Genomic DNA, 25,323 nt, shown 5'->3' on the forward strand with positions numbered 1-25,323 from the left:
AAGATGTATCTGGCGTAGTTTGGCCTGTACATTTCTGAGTGAGTAGGATGGGGTTTTATAGTATTTTCATAATCATTTTCTTCAATAAACTTAATTACATTGAATATTAGCTAGTCAGTGATCCTACAGTAATATTCGCAACTTCGTATTTCGAATTCAAGTACCGTTATTCTTGGGATGCCCGCATAAAGACAATACCTGGTCAAGGAATTAGGAGTACGTAAAATTTCACTTTTATGGCTATAATTATGTCATGTATGGAAAATCTTACGTCATGCAAAATTATAACTAAATACGTCGATAACGATATATACATAGCAATTTACTAATTAATGAAAGAATATAATATTGAAGATCTTTCTTCTATTATATAGTGTTCGGAGGTTTAGATTATTGTATAGTTTTTGGAGGTTATTAAGAATTAAATCATAGTTCTGAGAATGCAATGATACCGGACTACTATAGCAGCAAGGTTTTAAAATTTCTACTCGAAACATTCAATATCATTAATGTAAGAATGATAATACGGAGAGCAGATTATATTTTTGTATCTTGAAGTAGATCTAATTAGACGGCAGTGTAGCGTTCTGGGAGTGTCGTGTTCGTAAAACGCTTTCAGATGTAGATAAAACTAAGCACTTTAAGGTTATGCGACGTAATATTTCTGTAATGTGTTGTAATACATAAATTTGATGAGAAAGTAATACTTAAATCCGTAGCAGTGCCCAGTATGGGCAGTGGTGGATCATTAATTGTGTAATTATAAATAGGGTTATTATTTCTGCGAATGAGTTTAACGATGTCGAATTTGGACACACAGAGAAATAACTTAATTGATGTACACTAGTAGTGAAGTTTGATAAAAATGGGTTAGGGGTGAAAATATATCAAGTATGTAATATAGGTAAAACAGATAAAATTGATAAAATTGTTAAAATAGTTAAAATTGTTAAAATTATTAAAATTGTTAAAGTTGTTAAAGTTGTTAAAGTTGTTAAAGTTGTTAAAATAATTAAAATTGTTAAAATTGTTAAAATTGTTAAAATTGTTAAAATCGTTAAAATCGTTAAAATCGTTAAAATTGTTAAAATTGTTAAAATTGTTAAAATTGATCAAATAGATGAATTACACAAATAACAAGAAAGAAATGAAATACAAGAGCATACATAAAATCAAACGAAATAGATGAAATGAAGCAGTAAAGATTATGACATAAAATAAATGAAATTAGACAAAGTCAATGAAATGGAGTGACATAAATAAAATGGAATAAGGTAGTGTAGGCGAAGTAATATACCGATGTCAGGCGAATTGGCGCGTGAGGAGGCTGACTCAGGTGTCTAGAAGAGCTACAGCTCCAATTGATCAGAATTGAAAAATGGACACCTCACATGTATTTTCGGCGGTACTATTGGCCACGCACAGTTGAGTCAAAGAACAAGGACAGTCGGCAAACGTTTCAAGTGGTCAGATCGTCAGAACATTAGACTGTTTAAAGTGGGGTAAATCCCTTAAACCTGACTCAGCCTCCGCGCCAGGAACAGGGTTGTCTACATAATTGACGTATTAACGTAAATAAGCTGGGTCATATAAAACCCTATCTTCAGTCGTTTCAGAAACAAACCTTGTATATTTTTATGTCTGTGTCGATCGAGCTTCACAAGTTAAAAAATTCATTATTTTACCTTCGTTGGTTTATTTTACATCACAAGATTTGTTTATGAAGGTTAAAAAATGAGATACCTCAAAGAAAAAACTATCAAAGCGAGAAAAAGCCATGATTAATTTTCGTATCGAAGACAAAGGTATGTTGTGAAACTAACAGATTCAAATGTGCTACTGTTGGTTACATTAATGAAAGACGTAATCAAGATGAGAAGAATTGTACATATTCGAATGTAGATAAATTAAAACTTGCAATAGCTGACACGTGGAACAATACAGAGAAAAGTACCGATGTCAACCTACGAGTTAGCGCGTGAAGAGGTTGACCCAGGTGTTTAGAAGAGTTACGGCTTGAATTGACCAGAATAGAAAAATGGACACCTAACACTTATTTTCGATGTTAGTACTATTGGTCACGCACAACAATTGAGTCAAAGAACAAGTCGGCAAACGTTTCAACTGGTTACCTCGAACATCAGAACATCACATTGGACTGTTCAAAGTGGGGTAGGTCCCTTAAACTTGACTCAGCCTACGCGCCAGGAACAGGGTTGTCTGCAGTACATACCGTAGTTAATCCAGGAGTAGGCGCGTAGGAGGCTGACCCTGTGTTTGGAAGGACTACCCCAATTGGTCAGAATAGAAATGGACACCTCACACGTATTTTCGGCGGTAGTTGGCTCGAGCCAATTAGGCGAAAATGACAGGCAAACGTCTCGAGAGATAGTGCGAACTGCAGTTATTGTCATTATTCTTATTTGCCAAAATGTAACTAGGTGTTCACGGATAGAGCTTCTTTTACTTTGGGTCACTCGTGAGTTGGCATCTGTACAATAAATATAACAATAGCGAGAAAATTTGAGGCGCGAAGAGTGAAACGAATGAATGAAAAAGAAGAGAGCAGCTTTTCTCTTTTCTAACCAGCGTCAGTTATTACGGCATCACGGATTTCTCTGTTTCTCTCGTAATGGCTCGAGCGCCATTTCCCCGCTCTATTCGTGTACCTTTTGCTTCGCCGCCCCTCTTCAGCTTCACGCGACCTTGAGTCTAGGAAGCGATCAGACTAGCCGTTCCTCGTTTTCTCGCTGTCTATTTACGGAGCTCCTCGAATCGGCTTCGTCTGGAGCGGATACGGCGCGAATTCTTTACGGATCTCCCGCGGAATTTCTTCGTTGACGAATTGGTTCGCGGAGTGATGAACGAGCGAAAGATGAATGATGCTTTGGTCCGTGAACGAGACGCGGATTTCGACAGCAGCCATCGTTATGCCGGTTAATTAATCATTGTCCTACCCACGCTTCTTTTCTTCCCTAAGTTATACGACACGACCCGATGATTAACGTTCCCGTAGCTAAATTGAGGCGGATACGAACTGTAACGGGTTTTAATTCCGAACTGAAAGAATTTCGTTTCGAGCTGGATTGTATTTGATGGCTAACGGATGATGCTGGAAAGTGAGGCATTTTTTGTGGAGGAATGAAAGTGGAATGGAAACACAAGGAATAAACGATTTTACAGATTTTTTAAATATTTGAGGGGATGGTGGAAAGTGAGACATTTTGTATTTCATGAGGAATGAGTGATTTTTATAGGATATTTGTAGATTTTCGAAAGGGTGAGAAGGTAAGAGGGTGATGATGGAAAGTGAAACATTTTCTATTTTACGAGAAACAAAGGATTTTTATAGAATTTTTAGAGATTTTTGAAGTAATTAGTTTTGGAAGCTGATGATGGCAAATGAGACATTTTTTAGTTCATGAGAAGTCATCGATTTTTATAGGGTACGTTCTTGTAGATGTTTGAAATGTTAAGATGGCGTTGGAAAGAGAAACATTTCGTAAGAAATGAACAATTTTTATAGAATTTTTATAGAGTTTTGAGATATGTGGTTGGAAAGATGGCGATGGTGGAATATAAGACAACTTTTAATCTCTGAGGAATGAACGATTTTTATAGTATATGTGTTTGTAGATTTTTTATCAGGGGAGAGTGTATGAGAAATACATCAAAATTTAAAAATGTTATAATAAAATTTAATTTGGAAAGTTGGAGATTTGGGAATCCAGGAATTTGAGAATTTTGTAATTTGGAAAATTTGAGAATTGCTACTGTAAGGAAGTAAGAAGGATTTAAAATTCTTATATTTGGATATTTAGTGATTTAGAAATTTAGAAATTCAGGAGTTTGAAAATTTAAAAATTTAGGAATCTAGAAAATTGAAGAATTGTAGAATTGTAAAATTGTAAAATTGAAGAATTGAAGAATTGAAGCAATGAGGAATTAAAGAATTGAGGAATTGAGGAATTGAAGAATTGAAGAATTGAAGATTTGGAGAATTGGAAAATTGGAAAACAGGAAATTTGAAGAATTAAAGAATTGCAAATTGAGAGAACTGAAGAATTGAAAAATGGAAGAATTGAAAAATTGAAGGGTTGAAGAATTGAAGAATTGTGGAATTGTAGAATTGTAAAATTGAAGAAATGAGGAATTGAAGAAATGAGGAATTGAAGAAATGAGGAATTGAAGAATTGAGGAATTGAAGAATTGAGGAATTGAAGAATGGAAGAATTGAAGAATTGAAGATTTGAAGAATTGGAAAATTGGAAAATTGGAAAACAGGAAATTTGAAGAATTAAAGAATTGCAAATTGAGAGAATTAAAGAATTAAAAAATTGAAAAATCGAGAGATTGAAAAATTAGAAAATTAGAAAGCATGAAAAATTAGAAATCTGGAAATATGAAAACATCTGTCCTTACGTGTTCTTCCATTAGCCAGAAATGTACATGTTGCATATGACACATCTTTCACTTTATATAAAAAAATAAAATAGAAACAATAGAAAATATGTCGAATATATCTCTTAAATGAAAGACACTCACCGATTGCGAGCGTTAATATCTGAAGAAGAAAAGTATGCCATAAATTAGAGTTGATTAAAACTATTAGAAGTTGCTTGTACATACATTGAAAAAATGTATAATACCAAGCGTGAGCATGCCGACCCTATTAACAGAAGCTGTAAATTAGCAAACAAACTACTTCACAGTTCTATCTTCTCGAAAAAAGCTACATATTTGTTTAGGCATAGTTTTCGTAGAAAGTTCATTCGAATACAAACTTGAACGTTCAATTATAAACATACAGTTAATTCTATTATACAGTTACGGTAATCTTGTTTATAATAGTAATAAAGAAAATAAATAGAACGATTGAGCATATTTCGTCATTTAAAAATCACCGTAACACTTCGGCACGATAATCATCAACACAGAGTAGCTTTATCTTACGAGGACCTGATATGAATTTAAAATTAAAGTGCCGCGTATCATTAATCTTTTATAGCCTACATCTTTTACGTCGGGCGTAGAGAAAATTATGATAACGTAATATGAAATTCATTGCCATGAAATTTTGGCGAACTTTGCATATGATTATTGAACAGAATGTAGACTGTATAGTGAATTGGTAGTTTAATTGATACTTCAAGTCAAACGAAAATTTTCATAATTGCGAACTTTGGAATTTTTTAATTTTTAGATTTCTAATTTTTCAAATTTGTAAATTTTTGAATTTTCAAACATAAAAATTAAACAATTTTCAAATATCTAGATTAACAATTTTCAAGCTTTCCCAATTTTTTCAAATTCCCAATTTCCTAGATTTCCAATTTCCACATTTCCCAAATTTCCAAATTTCCCAATTCTCAAGTTTCCCAATTCCCAAATTTCCCAATTTCAAAATTACCCAATTTCCAAATTTCCCAATTCTCAAGTTTCCCAGTTCCCAAATGTCCCAATTCTAAAATTACCCAATTTCCAAATTTTACCAATTTTTCCAGTTTCCAACTTTCCAACTTTCCAAATATCTAAATTTCCAATTTTCCAAATTTCCAAACTTTGAAATGCCTAAATTCCAAAAGTTTGAAATTCTCAAATTTCAAAATTTCAAAAAATCCAAATCCCGGAAAATCAGTTTCAAATCTATAAATCCCTAAAAATTGAAATTCTTCGACTTAGAAATCTCAAAATTTACAGTCCTTAAAATCCCGAAATCCCTAAATCTCCAAATTCTTAATCCTTCAATTTCCAAAATTCCCTAAAGGTCAAAGGTACAATTCTTTCTCCATATATATATTTTTCCAAAAAGAATTTACTCCTTTTTATATCCTATAATATTGATAATCATTTACCAAATATTTCTAACAAAAAAAGATATTTTAATCGAACATCAAGTGTAGAAATCCTTGTAACGAATTTTCTAACGTTCACTTTGATTTGTTCAAATGGTACAACATATTTTTGGCTTCAGCAAATTGTAGTTGACGTCAAGACGAGTTCAAAGACCTGCTACATTATAATTTTGAGGCGACCTTGAATTTAAAAATGTGGGTTTTATTAATAAAAACGATAATGTGAAGGATTATTTTATTTAAACTAAATTATGGTTTTTAAAGGAAGCTAAGGTTGTCAAATTAATGTATTCAGTATCAAATATGACTAATGAATAAATTTGATCATTATTAGAGTAAGGTGATTGAGAGTTTAGTGTTTTTTATAAGAAAATGCAAATGACAGAATTTTTTATTACAGTTTATCTTGTAAGATCGTTTAATTATTATTGTTGGATTTATTATTTAATTATTTTCAAGTATTAATTTTAAATATCATTATTAAATATTATATTAATTATTATATGAATTAATAAGTGTTAATTAATTGTGTCTTATTATTATTACATTATTATAACATTATTATTTTGTTATTATTATTACATATAATTTATGCAATTTAAAATATTATTATTTTACAATTAATTATTTATTACATTAATTTTAAATAACATTATAAAATATTAATTAATTGCATTTTATTATTGTACCATTATTACATTATTTTCTTCTTATTATTACAATATATAATTTATGTAATTTTAAATATTATTATTTTAATCGTCACTTTTGTAATTTATAACAGGGAAGAACTTACACGTACATTTTACACGTTCAGTATTACTGTACAGGAATGCAATGTATCGTAATGACATGTGTTTTTATCCCAAAGCTTTTTTCGTCTTGTCAAATTATTAAGTGTCAGTAACAACAGTTATCGTTTAATTTTCATTCAAAAATTCAATATCGATGATACTTTATCTTCGTGTTTACTTTCAGATGGTGACAACATTATTTATGAGACGACTTAATGTATGCAGCAATTTAATGATTGGCACCTTCGATTTTAACTCTGACTAACGTGCATTTAATAAAGTCTTGATAAAATTTTATGTAATGATAATAAATTTACAGTTTTCTGTGTTTATATAATATTATGTAATTTATCTTTGTGTTGCACAATTTTTAGTTAGATTTAAAATCAAAAGTATTAATCATTAAATAATAAAAAATTGTATAATAAATTTCCAAATGTCATTTAATACAAATTTTATTATAATAAAATTTATTATACAATTTTTTATTATTATATATTTATTATATATTATATGCAGTTTTTAAAATCATTTTAAAATAACTATTAATATAATTTTATATAATCTCTCTTACTTTAATATAATAATTATTATAATTGTATTTTATAAAAACTTCGAACTGATTTCTTCGTATAGAAGAAATATATTAAATGCAATTATCAGTCAAATTTCAAGAAAAACCAAGTAAGATTTATATATTAAATTGTTTCAAAAGGGACTCAATCGTTGTATAATATAACACTATTTGGTACAAATTGATTTCGAATTAGTAACTAACTGTGATAATGAAAAGTAGTGTTACTTCATTTCTCTCCTTGAACCTTTCTAATACCTCGTCCACGTGTTCTCTGACCTTCTCCACTTTCTTGTTCTGTTTATTTTATCATTATGCTTTCAGTCGGAGCAGTATTTAAGTATAAAGAAACTTCCGGCTGAAGTATTTGCTTATGTACTTATCCAGCAGTCCTATTTTTAAAATACCAATAGAACGAAAAGAATTTTGTAACTTTGTGATGCACAACTGCTTTTGAATTGCAGGAAAATCAACCTTTTAAATCAAGTTCTTGTATAAAAAATATTGTGCGTTTTGAAAAATATTATGTACTTTCAAAAGTAATTTGTACATTTTGGAAATCCCTTAATTTTTATGTAATTTTATATTTTAATTCTTTAAATTTCTTGAATTTAACTTTTTTAATATTGTGCTATTGTGCTATTATTTATTATTAAACATATCCCTAAATCTCTATATTCATAGATTTCTATCTATAATGTAAAGGCGAAATGAGTTGCATAGGGATGAATGTTTCTCACTAAAACGTTATTTTCACAAAAACTGTATATTTCTAGAACCCTATATCCCTAAATCACAGTATCTCTAGATTCCAATAGCTCTGGATAACAATATCCCTAGATCCCAATAGTTCTGGATATCAATATCCCTAGATCCCAAATTTCCCTAGACCCCAAACTTCTCTAGATACCAAATTTCCCTAGATCTCAAATTCCCCTAGATTCCAAATTTCCCTAGATCCCCATTGTTCCTAGATCGCAAATTTCTTTAGATCTCAATTTTCCCTAGATCCCAAATTCCCCTAGATCAGAAATTTCCATAGATCTCAATATCCCTTGAGCCCAAATTTCCCTTGAGCCCAAATTTCCCTTGAGCCCAAATTTCCCTAGATCCCAATATCCCTAGATCCCAATATCCCTACATCCCAATATCCCTAGATCCCAATATCCCTAGATCCCAATATCCCTAGATCCCAATATCCCTAGATCCCAATATCCCTAGATCCCAATATCCCTGGATCCCAATATCCCTGGATCCCAATGTCCCTGGATCCCAATGTCCCTGGATCCCAATGTCCCTAGATCCCAATATCCTTGGATTCCAATATCCCTGGATCCCAATATCCTTGGATCCCAATATCCCTGGATCCCAATATCCTTGGATTCCAATATCCCTGGATCCCAATATCCTTGGATCCCAATATCCCTGGATCCCAATATCCCTGGATCCCAATATCCCTGGATCCCAATATCCCTGGATCCCAATGTCCCTGGATCCCAATGTCCCTGGATCCCAATGTCCCTAGATCCCAATATCCTTGGATTCCAATATCCCTGGATCCCAATATCCTTGGATCCCAATATCCCTGGATCCCAATATCCCTGGATCCCAATATCCCTAGATCCATAAATTCCAATATCCCTAGATCCCAGTATCCCTAGATCCCAATATTACTAGATCGCAATGTACGTGTATTCCAATAACCCTAAATGCCCATACGCCTAGATTCCAAAATTCCTAGATTATTGTGGAAAATTATCTCCGATTCTTCAGTATTCGTAGATTCTAGTATCCCTATGTCTCAATGTCCCTATACTTCAATTCAATATCCCTCATGATTATGTACCATATAAAAATGACTATATACCAATATCGCTTAATCTGCATATATGTTAATTCGAATATCCCCAGATTTTCTATATTCTTGCGCCTTATATCTTCAGTTCACGATAATATTAAAACTCATAATTGTTTACTAATATTTTTTCTTTTCCAATTACCAATTAGCACTTCAACCGCATTTTTGCCGAGTTAATATTTTCCGATTTAACAGTCAAAGAGACAATCTTTGATACTTATCGTTAAATAATGTATTCGTTAAGCGCTGCAAAAATTTGGTTACCATTTCTCGTATCACTTTGTACAGTGATTACTTCTTTAATGTACTTGTAAATGGACACATCGAGCAATAATTATTTAAATAACGCGAATATTAATGCGCACCGCTGTGCTCGACAACAGCAATTGCACAGAAAGCTCGAATAATCAGTCCCGTTCCATTTGTATTTTGTTTCCCTTTCTCGTTTAACGATCTTGCGTAATCTTTAAATGGAAGTTCCGTTCTTGCTTTAAGGGATTCTACGGCGACTGGTCCAATAAGACGTTGATAAAAAGGTTAATGAAGGTTGAAGTCGTGGTCATTCAAGTTAACCCGGCACAAACCGTAACGTCGGAAACCTGTTTGTCCGGTCAGTGATAGCGTAACTTAACGGAACACCGAGAATATAAAATGTTCAGTTTTTTCGATTCAACAATACAGTAACCATTTGCGTAATGTTCCTTTGTGATCAAACTCGAATAGTTACTGAACATTCTTTTCTTCTTTCTTTTTAATTTCAACTTTGATTTATGACTTCGCTCACTTTAGTAAACGACCTCGTAAACGCCGAACTTCTTCAACGAACTTGTAATTTCTTTCTTAAAATATATCGAGTATTTTCGAAAATCTCGAAGAGATAATAAAAATCTTGTTAAGTTCTTCCCTCGATTTCCCTTCGTTCACTTTCTCGTCAGTGACACTTATTAAGGGGAAGAATGAAACTACCTGACAGGCAGCTGGTTCGGCAACATTGATAACTAACCGACACGTGCTTTGACATTTCCTGATTCGGCTGTCTGCGTTTCACTTGTCTTCAGTTTCGTTTCATAGTCAGCGAACCTGAGCCCACACACGATCCTACGTTTTTGAACATCCGATTAACCTATGTGCTAATTTGTAACACTTTTAGGGTGTCGTTCCTTCAGATTTATTCTTGCTGGAATATTTGCTGGATATTTTATCCTGAAATTGTCTTGCAAATAATATTTATTAATGATTTATCACAGGTCACATTTGACGATCACATGTGACATAGTGTTGATATGTGCTCATCGAATTCGATGTGACAATAGATTTAATGATTGAGATTGAATGGTCTAAATTATCCTTCAAGTGTCATATCGTTAGGTTTAGCCATAAGAGTAATAGTCTCCTCTTTCGTATCATACAGCTTTCACATAAACTCTTTTGTACGTCTTCATAATTGAAAGCTATCTTCATAATTAAAACCGTAACTAAAACAGTTAGATATTTTCACTTGCCTACACATTTCTTCACATTGATGGAAAAGTTTCTCGATTAGTAGAAAATCTCCAGTATTCTGAAACTTCCTACTGCAAGTATCGATAGTAGCTTAATCTGTGGGTCCTCGGTTTCAGACATAGACCTTTCATATCGGCTTGAAGATGTAACCAAGCGTTGTCGAAGAGTTTGCCCCCGTAGTCTTATCGCTAGTGACAATGTCGTACAAGAAAATATCGAGAGATAAAGAACATGTGAAGATAGGCTAGGTGTCTTCCTCTATTTGTGTTATTCTCCATTTCTATCGTCGTTGTCCTGAAGTTTATCTCGTGGCAAACTGTTGCGCCCTCAAGCATCGGGGGCATCTTGTGGACCTGATGCAATGTTTCACATGTGATACGTCAGAATAAGTATCGATGTTTTATATTCTGATAATTTTTTTTTATTGGGTGGTGCGAGTAAATAGTGTAAAAATTTAGGGAAATTGGTATACAGTTCGTAGGTATAGATTGAAGTTAATATTTAGGGAATTAATTAGTAAATAGTTCACAAGTATATATTGAAACTTGCAGGTTTACACTAAGAATATAATATATAATATAGAATATAATATATATATAATATATAAGAAATTAATTAGTGAACAGTTCACAGATATACACTGAAAATGTAATAATTCACAAATCGATTAGTGAACAATCCATATGTGTACCATGACAATATAATATTTAGGAAATTAATTAGTAAACAGTCCACAGGTAGAAGTACAATGTCCAGCATGTGGAAATTAGCAACAGATATTGGGTTACTGAATTTATTTTGAAATGTTTTAATTAAGTGATCTGAATAAAATGCACAGAGCGTGTAATACAGTATTATTGTTTGAAGAATGATTTTACGAGGAAAATCTTGATATTCCAGAAAATATGTGGTTAAACTCATCAAAATGATATGTAAACGTGACAATAGTACATTGAAACAATCTACTACAGTTTGTAATATTAATTGATGTATATACGATATTAAGCTTTATCCCAATAATTTTGATTTTATACATACAGGGTATCTCACAAGTAGTTTAGGTCTCTGAAATGGATAGTAGCTGACGTGATTCTGAACAAAATTTTCCTTTGCAAAAATGAGATTTGAAGCTTCGTTTTTGAATTATAAAGGAAAATCACGGACCAATCAGAGCACGAGGATTACAAGTGCGCAGACGCCAGAGCGCCAGCTTCGGATAATGCGTAATTATGCAACGCGCGGTAATCCAACGCGTAGCAATGCAACGTGTGGTAATGCAATGCGTGGTAATCCTACGCGTAGTAATCCAACGCGTAGTAATACAACGTGTAGTAATCCAGCGTGTGGATATCCAACGCGTAGTAATCCAGCGCGTGCATATTTAACGCGTAGTAATACAACGCCTAATAATGCAACGCGTGGTAATTCTAAGCGTACGAATCTAATGCGTGGTAATCCAACGCGTAGTAATGCAACGTGTGGTAATGCAATGCGTGGTAATTCTAAGCGTAGGAATCTAATGCGTAGTAATCTAACGCGTAGTAATCTAGCGTGTGGATATCTAACGCGTAGTAATCCAGCTCGTGGATATTCAATGGGTAGTAGTCGTACGCGTAGTAATTTAATGCGAGTAGTCCAACGCGTAGTAATGCAACGCGTAGTAATGCAACGCGTAGTAATACAACGCGTAGTAATCCAGCGTGTGGATATCCAACGCGTAGTAATCCAGCGTGTGGATATCCAACGCGTAATGATTCAGCGCGTGCATATTCAACGCGTAGTAGTCCAACGCGTTATAATGCAACGCGTGGTAATTCTAAGCGTACGAATCTAATGCGTGGTAATCTAACGCGTAGTAATCCAGCGTGTGAATATCCAACGCGTAGTAATCCAGCGCGTGGATATTTAACGTGTAGTAGTCTAACGCTTTGTAATATAATGCGTAGTAGTCCAACGCGTGGTAATTCTAAGCGTAGGAATCTAACGCTTGGTAATCTAACGCGTAGTAATTCAGTATGTTGATGTCCAACGCGTAGTAATCCAGCGCGTGGATATTCAATGGGTAGTAGTCCAACGCGTAGTAATTCAACGCATAATAGTCCAACGCGTAGTAATGCAACGCGTGGTAATTCTAAGCGTAGGAATCTAACGCGTGGTAATCTAACGCGTAATTAACCAACGCGTAGTAATCCAACGCCTAATAATCCTCGCGCTCTGACTGGTCTGTGTTTTTTCTTAATAATTCAAAAACGAAGCTTCAAATCCCATTTTTGCAAAGGGAAATCTTATTCGGAATCACGTCAGCTATCCCCCATTTCAGGGACCTACACTAATTGTGAAACATCCTGTATATTCTATCCACTGGTAATTATTTTATTATGAGACTTAGTAGTTTAAACATTTGATTCGAAATTTGAGATGCACCATACCGAGGAAATTAATTTGGACGAACTATTTCCTTCGGTTTGTTTAATATTACAATAATCTGACGGTGGTCACGTTCACCGCAATATTTGCTCTCAGTTTAACTGATAATTATTGCAAAAGTCACGTCGGCCAATTCATACAATTTCTGTACCTAACATATGTTTTGCTCACATTGTATAATAGAAAATTTTGTGTACATTTCATGTATTTATTTCTTCAAATACTAAATATTTCTGCAAATTTTCATTCCTTTTTCATTTTAGTCTGTTTCATACTATTTTAGACTCTTTCAGATTATTTTTGGTTGTTCTACATTATTTTCAATTGTTGCAGGTTATTTTATATTGTTTACGGTTGTTTCAGATTATTTTTAATTGTTTCAGGTTTTTTTAAATTATTTAAAATTATTTTACAAGATATGTCATTTTAAGTCGTTCTGTCATAAACAGTTTTTTATGAAATTACATTACACATGCAATCAATCGAACTTCTTCTTTAATTAAATAAAACAGAAACTTCATGATTTAACGCAATAAATTTCTTTGTATAGATAACTAGAAAGAAACTCCTCTTATATTTTAAAAATAACATAAAATATCATGTTATATTTCATTTACTCGGACAGCTGTTATCGAACAGACATTTATTTGAAGTACGTTTTATTCCATATAATTAAAGTATCATGATGAAGAATAATTTTCTTAAGAATGTTGACCATGGAAGCCTTTTAAAAGATATATATAAATATATTTTGGATTGAAAATAATCTTATTGCACGCTCAAGATATTTTTGAGCTATCAAGTATTTTTTATTGCAAATATGTTGGATAAATTAATGCATTACTATTATTGAAATTATCGGAAATATTTGTTTTTTCTTGATACACTCTTTTGTAAACGTGATTCTACTTATTTATAATAGAAGTGAAAGTTTTAAATAGAATTTTACAAAATTGTTAATTAATTTCTTCTTTTTTAATGATACTTTAATTTGAAATGCATGGTGAAAACTACATAAAGTGTCATTAATATTTTTATTACAATTTGGCTAAATATATGTATTCAACAGTATTCAATATTAAACAGTATTAATTTTGAACAAAAACATTAGAAATTTGTGATATCGCAATATTCAGTGTTTCAAGGATAATTCAAGATCATGTTATTAACAGTAAAAAATTCGTTAACTGTATATTCGATGCAAAGATTCATGGTCCACGAAGACACGATGCACGGGTGTATAAGTAGCGGACATTTACCAGACGGTTATAAGTAGTGATCTTACACAGAGTAATGAAAGTGCTCTATTAACCTAGAGACCACTAAACTCCTGAACTATTAAACTACTTAACTACTACACTAATCTAAGAACTACATTGATGTGGAGATCTCATTAAAAGAAGACGGTAGGGATTTCGAGTGGCGGGAAAATTCAAATGTATTTTTGCGAAGACTAATTTTCTGATAAAATAAATATATAATATTTAATGCAAAAGTGAAATAAGTTTATCTTAATTTTAAATTAGTATAAGGACGAATTCTTGAATCACTTCGCACTCCTTAATTTCTATTACCTACCAATTTCTTCATTTACAAAATAAGTCAAGAAAGGGGCTCTCAATAAAATGTATTGTGACAATGTGGAGTATAATACATTTTTAATTTATTATAAATACTAAATAAATGAAAATACATATATTCAACCAATCTATTTACCTGAATTATTTACAAGATCCAAGAGAAATGTGATGTCGACACTTAGCAATAAGAGTGCAAAAGATTAAATGTATTTAAAATACATTTATATTGATATTTGTGGAAACAATATTTTATCTAATTTGTTCTATTGTGCAGGTATACAAAGGCCTCGACATAATCACCGCAAAAGTAACAAAAGAAGAACAAAACATGGCGCCGCATCATATGCTGGACATCTTGGACCCGTTGCTTCCTGATTTCACCGTGCATCGATTCAGGAATATGGCCATGCCCATAGTAATTTCTACTCTTTTATCCCGTTGCATTTGCATTCTTTCGCACGTAGCTCACAGGCTATATTTAAACCGTAGCTAATGATGTCGGGAATTCAGAAAAGTTCTCTCTAAATGTCGATGCAATGTTCGCGGAAAGGACAGCTATCGAGCGACAACTTTCCAAATGCGCTATTCTGAAAACTAGAGAAGAAAAATGTGATATCGCATGCCAATATGGTAGTGTAATAATTAACAATTAGAGCATAAAATTGTCGGTAAAATAGATACGTCAGGATTATGCCGGCGATAGTATTTGCGACGTTATTAAATTAGACTTACACGCTTTGACACGCTTCGGGTACGATGGAATTAGCTGATAATCGTTTGATATCGGTTTGCTCGTTGCTAGAAAGGCTTCGTAGATACAATTTCTTTGGACGAAGCTGAATTGATACGATACTGAATGAAGACCGTGATAACGATGACTAGTCACGATCTCTTGTGTCGTTTGGACTCTGTGTATTGCCAAAGAGTAGGTACAATAAGGGACACTGATGTTCGGGGAAGCCATATTGGTTGTATAGAGCGGGAAATTCAAATCGAATGAATTTCACCCTCTAGTAATTAGAAATTTGTTTATTGTCAATGTTTTGCACATTGCTAACATTGACTTTTGAAGTGTTTACATGAATTTTACAGCATTGAAAAGTTGAAAAAGAAAGGCATACTAAAATGATAACTCTACTAAATATATTTGAAGAATATACAAATAGTTTACAAAGTAAACTCTGTACAAAGAGTTACGAATAGCTTATAAAGAAATTAACTATTTATTAGAAGAAAATACAAATGAATGTGTTATAGAGAAGTAACAAATTTCTATATAATAATAAAGGCAAGAAGTTGTCTGACTGCGGTGAACGTGGTGAGATCCCTTTCTGGACTTTTGCTTACCTTTTGTTTTAGTAGATTCTTCTGCTTCACCGTAACAAAAATAACAATATTAACAAACAACTACATAATAATACTTACACCACTTCACACATTTTTATAATATTCCTTCAAATCCAGTATTATTATTTAATAATTATTATCATCACCTCCATCGCTCGCTACCTATCATTTAAACCTAATCGTTTAAGTCGTCGACTGAAGTCAACGACTAATTGGCCTACGAGTTATTTTTTAAGTGACAAAATATTTATTTGTTTACTTTATTATTAAAATATTTTTTGCAAATTATAAGTAAATAACAAAGTATTTATTATAAATAAGTTACAAGTAAACAACAGTATTATTTTATTTCTCTTAAACTACAAAAAGTAGTTTCATTGACAGTGTCGACTCTTGTTATATCTACTCTTTGGTATTGCGTGGTGATTATCGATGCTTGATTGATAGTTTATTGGTATTTAGTGATAATTCGATACGACATCGTTAATTCGAATAGAAAGGAGTCGCTGGATTTGACTGAAATGGGGTGTCATGTTAAATTTATTATTATACTTTTGTATTATGTCAAGAGTATAAATATTATACACATGTAGTGTGTTTGTAAATTTCTGTATTTAGAAAATCAAGGATTTAGTGAAATTTTTGAATTTGAAACTTAGAAATTTGTAAATTGTAGATTTGGAATTTTAGACTGAGTTTTTTGAAATTTAGAAATTTATGTTTTTCAAATTTAGAATTTAAGTGTTTAGAAATTTGAAATTTGAAAGCTCAGAATTTCAGTTTTTTGAAATTTAGAAATTTAAATTTTGAAAATTTAGAATTTGAATGTTTAAAAATTTAGAAATTTAATATTTGAAAATTTAGAATTTCAGTTTTTTGAAATTTAGAAATTTAAGTATTAAAAATTTAGAATTTTAATGTTTAAAAAAGTAGAAACTTAAATTTTGAAAATTTAGAATTTGATTGTTTAGAAATTTAGAAATTAAAAATTTGAAAATTTAGAATTTTTGAGAATTTGTAAAGGATTTTAACAATGTCAAATTCAGAAGATTTAAAATTGTTGAATTTGAGAATTTGAGTATTTAAAAATTTGAAAGTTCTCAGAATTTTTAAATTTTGGGATTTCCTATTTAAGTATTTAAAAATTAGAAGTAAAAAAAATATTTTTCTGTTTCAAATTTTTAAAAATTACAACACATTACAAATTTACAAATCGGTGACAATTTCAATTCTCTATTTTTATTCTCTTTAACGATAACGTATTCATGTTACTATTAATAATACGGAATTACCCATCAAATTCTGATAATGTCGATACTTATCGATAAGTAGCTTAAAGTACAGTGCTCGCTCGATAAATAACCAGACTTGTATATCATTTTTATATATTACTTCAATTTTATCTGTATCACATGACTACTTTACATGTAACATCAATTAAGTATTAATACTTAATATAACTGATTATAATACAGAATACTTACATACTAACAAATATTTTATTTAAACAACATCATATATACTCATGTTTTTAGTTACAACAAAATATAAATGTCCACAAAACTTTTTAATTAAACAACATCATATATGCTCAAGTTATCTGTTTTAAAAATTATGAAAGTCTACCGAATATTTTAATTAAATAATCTATATATTCGAAGTTAGCATTATAAAATAATATAAAAGTTAAACAATATTGAATTAACATAAATGTTACTACCACATGTATTCTGTTTGTTAATCCACATTGTGTTATTACTAATTAGAGTGAGAAAAGTGCGTTCCCATCGATTATTCATATAGCGGTTACTTATTGAACGGTTATTTATCGAGCGGTCATTTATGTAACGATTATTCATGAGGTAAGTACTTACTGAACCGCTAATCATTAACCGGGTATTCTATTTCACGACTTTTCAATATCCAGGTGCTTTATCAAACAATTATTAATGAAGCAGATACTTTATTGAACGGTTATTCATTAAGCTACTATTTTATTCAACAGCTATTCATCAAGTGAACACTTCATTCATTTCATCATTAATGAACACTGCATTTTTAGCATGCAAAAGAATCTTTTTTCTTTAATCGTGAATTGTATATTTTATTGAACAGCTTTTATTAATAGAGCACTTTATTGAACGTCTGTTTATCGAGCGGCTGCTTATCGAACGTCTATTTATCAAGCTTCGGTCTCCCTCGAATGCTCCTTCTTCTTTGGCCGATTTAGATAGATGACCTTCTCGCCAAGGAAAAACTACCGATCATCGTCGGCGGCACCAACTATTACATAGAATCTATTCTGTGGAAAGTATTGATCGGTGATTCAGATCAAACTGAAACGTCCGATATAAGAAACGAGAGATTAGATGGTCCAGCCGAAGAAGAAACCGGAGTCTCACCCGCGAAAAAGAAGAAAACCGAGTTAGATCGATTTACTACGGAGAGCAACGAAGAACTTCATGAGAAACTGAAGAAGGTCGATCCTGAAATGGCGAACAGGGTTCATCCTAATAACAGAAGAAAGTTGATTCGGTAAGTACCGCACGTTTATTGAAATACACGTTTCAATTTGTTTTATGCGTTGTTTTGTTATGTTTCTTGTATTTTTAACATTTAAACTTTTCAAATCGGTGAGATGACTGATTAGTTTAGGTTTCTCCATAAGTTTCTTTTACTAAATCAACATTAACGAACTATTTATATATTAAATAAACAAAATGCTGCGTTGCTATATCATTTTTGCCAAATCAGCAGATTCTGTTAGTTTGCAGAAATTCAAAGCTCAATAAATGTGAATAATCATTTCTTTTTATTGAATGCTTAAGATCACATGCACCTTATTAGGTTATTAGTGGCTATATTTGATTTGTCTGTATGATAATTATTTTAGTAAATATTAAAAATATTTAATAGACAACGTTCATGTAGAAGTTTGTATGTTTATTTCTAAATCATGACAGTTTATTAAAATTTTTTTGAGTGTTGTTTTTTTGTAATAGTTACCTCAGCTGTCGTATACAAGTAAATGAAAAATTTAAGAAATCTGATGTACCGTTATCAGGTACTCTGTACGATAAGGTATCATAAATTGTCTTACACCGACGATGTAATCTCTTCAAGAGGGAGATTTTGTAACTTTGTCTTGTCCACGTGTAATATCTATAGCTTACTGTTTGATAAATCAACATCTGAAATGTCAGATTATTGAAAATTCGAAATCTCCCATTTCCTACAAAAAACCCACCACTTTTTTTTTAAAAATGTTACCTCATAAAAATCACTTTGCATAACTTCTTTTATGAATGAATATACTGGCATTCATACAAAATTTTACAAATCTGCAGTGGAATAAATATTTGCACTTCAAGGGGATCTGCAAGAAAGTTTCCTAATCAAATAGAAAGTTGACACAAAGAAAGGGAGACTGCACCTGGAGCTTTCTTGACCTAACTCAAAAATTCTATAGCAAGGTCTTTTCAAGTATAAAAACGAAACATTTTCATGGAGCGCACTCACAGAAAAGGTTTGACACCGGCAGCTGCCGTCGGTGCCATATTGTGAAAGCGCGGCAGTTGTCCGAAAATGTACCTGCCTGCCCTAATTGGCCATTGTCGATCACTTCGTGCGATCGGAGCGATCTCATTACAGATAAAAATCGAAGACAGAGGTTCAACGATCACTGTAACTTCAGATTTCTTCGTTTTGATTTTATACTTTGTCTGCATTTGATTATTTGGAACTTTTCAATTTGATAAGTTTCACATTTCTACATTATTGAATTTCAAAATTTAAAATTGAATATTTGTATATTTTTCAAATATGAGGTTCTTCGTTCTAATTTTATAATTTTATTTGACCACATATTTGATCATTTTTTAATTTCTGAACTTGACAACTTTCACATTTCTAAATTATGAAATTTGACAATTGTTAATTGTAAATTTCTGTATTTTTAATTTTCAGATTTATCAAAATACAAGATTCTTCGGTTTGATTTTACAATTCTATTTGACCACATTTGATCAATTTTTATTTTTAAATTTCTGAACTTTGACAACTTTCACATTTCTAGTTATGAAATTTGACAATTGTTAATTGTAAATTTCTGTATTTTTAATTTTCAGATTTGTCAAAATACAAGATTCTTCGTTTTGATTTTACAATTCTATTTGACCACATTTGATCAGTTTTTATTTTTAAATTTCTGAACTTTGACAACTTTCACATTTCTAAAATATGAAATTTGACAATTGTTAATTGTAAATTTCTGTATTTTTAATTTTCAGATTTATTAAAATACAAGATTCTTCGTTTTGATTTTACAATTCTATTTGACCACATTTGATCAATTTTTATTTTTAAATTTCTGAACTTTGACAACTTTCACATTTCTAAATTATGAAATTTGACAATTGTTAATTGTAAATTTCTGTATTTTTAATTTTCAGATTTATTAAAATACAAGATTCTTCGTTTTGATTTTACAATTCTATTTGACCACATTTGATCAATTTTTATTTTTAAATTTCTAAACTTGACAACTTTCACATTTCTAAATTATGAAATTTGACAATTGTTAATTGTAAATTTCTGTATTTTTAATTTTCAGATTTGTCAAAATACAAGATTCTTCGTTTTGATTTTACAATTCTATTTGACCACATTTGATCAATTTTTATTTTTAAATTTCTGAACTTGACAACTTTCACATTTCTAAATTATGAAATTTAACAATTGTTAATTGTAAATTTCTGTATTTTTAATTTTCAGATTTATCAAAATATAAGATTTTCCATTTTGATTTTATAATTCTGTTTGTTTACATTTGATCATTTTATATTTTTTAATTTCTAAATTTAACAACTTTGCAATATCTAAATTGTGAAGTTTGAAAATTTTTAATTTTGTATTTCTGTATTTTTAAATTTCAGAGTTATCAAAATACGATTTCGTTTCTATTTGTCTACATTTAATAATTTCTCAATTTTTAATAAGCATTCAAATATATAGTTAAATATATTATTTATAAAAATAATTTAAAATATTAAAAAAATTTATTTATAAAAATTGTCCAGAATGCATAAAATCATATTTATAAAAATACTCCAATATATGTAAAAATACCGATTTATAAGCGTTATAACATTTTATTTCTGCGTATAGAGTATATAAAGTTTGAAACACCCTGTAGACATTTCCTGAGCAACAGCAATTTATAATTTCACGTGCAATGTTTTGCTATACCAACTGCGATAAAGATATTCAAGGTGCTAATGATAAATGGAACATATTCTACATATATAGGTCAGGAAGTGCGAGCGTGTAATGGCGGTCTCATCATTCTTCACTGACTTAAACAATTTAATTCATTAAAGGGACACGCTTTTCGAAACGTAGGATACGGAAACGAGAATATTTTAGATACGATCTTCCCCATCACGCTTTTTCAAATTTATAACCTGAGAAAGAAATTGTGGTAGCTGACAGCTGGCAGTCGTAAATACGTTTTAGCCTTTTCGCGATATCACAGAGGAGAGCTGAAGAGCAGGTGAAGTTACTCTCGCTTTTTGTGCTCTGTCTGCTAAAGTTTCGTTTACGTGTTTATGCAATTCGCTGTGCGATCCAATTTGTACGGGTTAATTATTATGGTAACTGAGCACGGTATGGAACACCCGATTTTATGGGGTTATGGAATTTATTGGTTTCAAATTTGGGAATTTGTGGATTTGGAAATTTCAGGGATGGAGTGAGAAAATTAATGAGTTAAGGATTTTGGAAATAAAAGCTTTATCATGCAATTGAAATTTATTAATATACACTATTAAGAGACAAAAATAATACACTATAAAATATAAAATAAAAGCAATAATACATTTTCGTGTACAACGGTTACGCAGCGTGCATGAGAGCGAGAAACGACAAAACGGAAGTGTGTGCAAAACATAAACAATCGCTAGGGGGAGTAAACCTCACTTTAGGAAATTAGGAAATTTGGGAAGTTTGGGAATCTTGAGTAGTTTGTGAAATTTGGCAATTTAGGAAATTATAAATTTGGGAAATTTGGGATATTTAGGAAATTTCAGAAATTTGGGAAACTTGGGTAATTTGGAAAATTGGGCAATTAGAAATTTGGGAATTCAGGAATTTGAAAATTTGTTAAATTAGGAAATTAGAAATTTGGAAATTAGGGATTTTTGGGAAACTTGGGAAATTTTGCAATTTAGGAAATTAGAAATTACGGAATTTGGAAATTTGCAAATTTGGAAAATTGGGAAATTTGGGAAATTGGGAGATTAGAAATTTGGGAAACTGGGAGGTTTGGAAAATTTGGGAATTTGAGAATTTGGAAATTTGGAAAATTGGGGGATTAGAAATTTGGGAATTTAGGAATTTAGAAATTTAAGAATTTGAAAATTTAGGAATTTGGAAATTTTGGAAATTGGAAATTTGGAAACTTTGGGGAAAATGTGAAATTTGGGAAACTGGGAGATGTGGAAAATTGAGAAATTTGGGAATTAGGAATTTGGGGAATTTGAGGAATTTGGGGTACTTGGAATTTTGGGTATTTGGAATGTTGAATTTCGGAAATGCGAAATATTTGGAATTAGGAATTTTGTGTTTCGAAGATTTTATAATGTTGGTTTTAGCGATTTTGAGGTTATGGAGTTTTGAATTTAGTGTCTTTGTGATTTTGGGTTTTGGCATTCTGATATTTAGGGTTATGATTTTGAATTTCAGCGTTTAAAAATTGTTAAATTTGATAATTTGGAAATTTAAAAATGTGAAGATTGGTGAATTTGAAAACATGTACATATTAGAATTTAAAAATTTGACAAAGTGGTAAATTTGGTAATCTCGAAGTTCGAATTTCTATTTAAAAGTTAGAAAATTTGAAAATTGACAAGTTTATATTAAACCTCCCCAAATAAAAATTAACATTGCATCCCAAATATACGTTGCAATTTTTCAACGAATAATATTAAAAAATTGTTGTGTTCTTCCATAAAAGCTACAACAAGAAATTCAAATTTTTTATAATCATCTCGTTTCACACGCTTTACCATGCTTTACCGTACCGTAAATTGTTTTAATTAACTGTGGTTACAAGCCGGGAAAGCGAGTTGCCGACGCTTTGTGGTTGAGGCGAAATTTTCTTCTTATGCAAAAAGGTATCCTTCATAAAATGAACTTTCGAATTTGGTTAGCGTGGGTTGCGGTTTTTTGTTACCGTTTGCACGTTAAATAATAACCGCGACATGCGAACTGTAAAGTCAGGAAAGAAAGAGGAAAAGCGAAGGAGACTTTGTATAATTCTCAGTTTATACGCACATGAAAATACAAACTGAAGTAAATGAATGTAAATTTACCCAAATAAATTCATTTCATTTACGTAGTAATTTGCTAGCTTGATGGTTAATTTTTGCATGAAGATTACACAAATCTTTATATATTTTTTGGAATTGAAATTCCCAAATTCCCCAAATTCCAAATTTCCAAAACTTCAAGTTCCCAAAATTCAAAGTTCCCAAAATTCCAATTTCCCAAAACTCCAAGTTCCTAAAATTCCAAATTTCCAAAATTCCAAGTCACCAAATTTCAAATTCCTAAAATTCCGAATTCCCCAAATTCCAAATTCCCCAAATTCCAAATTCCCCAAATTCCAAATTCCCCAAATATCAATTTCCCCAAATTCCAAATTCCCCAATTTCCAAATTCTCCAAATTCCAAACTCCCCAAATTCTAAATTCCCCAAATTCCAAATTCCCCAAATTCCAAGTTCCCAAAATTCCAAGTTCCTGAAATTCCCATTTCCCCAAATTCCGAATTTCTAAATCTCCAAATTCCAAATTCCCCAAATTCCAAATTCCCCAAATTCCAAATTCCCCAAATTCCAAATTCCCCAAATTCCAAATTCCCCAAATTCCAAATTCCCCAAATTCCAAGTTCCCAAAATTCCAAGTTCCTGAAATTCCCATTTCCCCAAATTCCGAATTTCTAAATCTCCAAATTCCAAATTACCAAAATTTCAAAAACCCAAAATTCCAAAATTCCAAGCTGCCAAAACTCTAAAATTCCAAATTTCCAAAATATCAAAAATCAAAATCTCGTAATTCCAAAATCCAAGATATCAATTTAAAGACTTAATAAAAATATTAGCTTGAAGTTAGAATATATACTTATTTAAAAATATAATTAATATTTAGTAATAAACATAATTAATAATATTCAGTAATAACATAAACAAATCCATCAAAACAGCCAATACAATCTACATTTGTATCTATTGTAAAAGAAGAAGTTCTAAACACTTTTCTATATCATAAGTTACGTATGTTTGATAAACTCGTCAAAAAAAGGAGAGTCAGACACGTTTTTTCAATTGTTTCCGCAGCTTTATACCGGACGCGATATTTATTTACGACCAAGGTGGAGCAATATGTGGCTGTTTAATATATTTCCCGGTGTCACGGCTTAAAAGTGTGTCACATAGAATACACGACGACTTATTGTCATTGATAACGTGTACGCGACGAAATTAACAAACATGCAATAGGAAAGATAGTATTGTCTTCTGGCTACATCGATTTAAATGGTCGTTAGATAGAGCTTTAGATATATTGCATAACATTAGGCGATAGTTTTCACTCGAATTGGGACGTTGGTGATTAGGGCGATTGTCGAAATGATTTTAGCTGTGATTTGGGGAAATGAAATTATTTTAGGGAGACTTATATTTTTTGAGTTGAGGACATTTTTAGTTTTGGAGTTTGGGAAACTTTTTAGGTTTGAATTTGGAGATTTGGAAACTTGAGTTTTTGGGATTTGAGATTTGGGAATTTGGAATTTGGAGAATTTGGGGAATTTGGAGAATTCTGGGAATTTCGAATTTGGAATTTTGGGAATTTGGAATTTTGGGAATTTGGAATTTGGGGAATTTGGAATTTGGGGAATTTGGAATTTGGGGAATTTGGAATTTTGGGAATTTGGCATTTTGGGAATTTGGAATTTGGAATTTTGGGAATTTGGAATTTGGGGAATTTGAAAGTTTTGAATTTTGGGAATTTTGGGAATTTTTAATATAAGGATGTTGAGCTCAATGATCTTGCAATTACGAGATTTTAAGTTTAAAAATTTTGTGATTGTTGAATTTTTGGTTGTGGTGTTATAGGATGTTGGGTTTAGAAATATTAGGTTTCTGGGTTTTAGTATTATGGAATTTTTTATTTCTGGAATTTCAGAATATTAGATTGAATGGCTGAATTTAACAATTTTGTGATTTTCAATTATTACTTCCATTAATTTATTATTATTTTTTTATAAGCCACCACGTCTGTATAAAAACGTCCTCCCATAATAATAAATGAATACAAGTGATTCTCCC

General features: G+C 31.3%; 1 protein-coding gene across 3 annotated transcripts in view; it reads left to right on the forward strand.

The window, feature by feature from the left end:
* Nucleotides 1-25,323, forward strand: part of Myc (bHLH transcription factor Myc) — a 265,387-nt gene that overhangs the window by 124,899 nt on the left and 115,165 nt on the right. For 2 of the 3 annotated variants that reach the window (XM_076537573.1, XM_012283224.2), the window contains 2 exons: nucleotides 14,866-15,006; nucleotides 18,169-18,473. In XM_076537573.1, the coding sequence (XP_076393688.1) occupies nucleotides 14,866-15,006; nucleotides 18,169-18,473 (446 nt within the window). The remainder of the gene's footprint in view (nucleotides 1-14,865; nucleotides 15,007-18,168; nucleotides 18,474-25,323) is intronic. The other variant, XM_012283225.2, reaches the window with a different exon arrangement.

The sequence above is a fragment of the Megachile rotundata genome, chromosome 11 (assembly GCF_050947335.1).
Source record: "Megachile rotundata isolate GNS110a chromosome 11, iyMegRotu1, whole genome shotgun sequence".
Taxonomy (NCBI): Eukaryota; Metazoa; Arthropoda; class Insecta; order Hymenoptera; family Megachilidae; genus Megachile; species Megachile rotundata.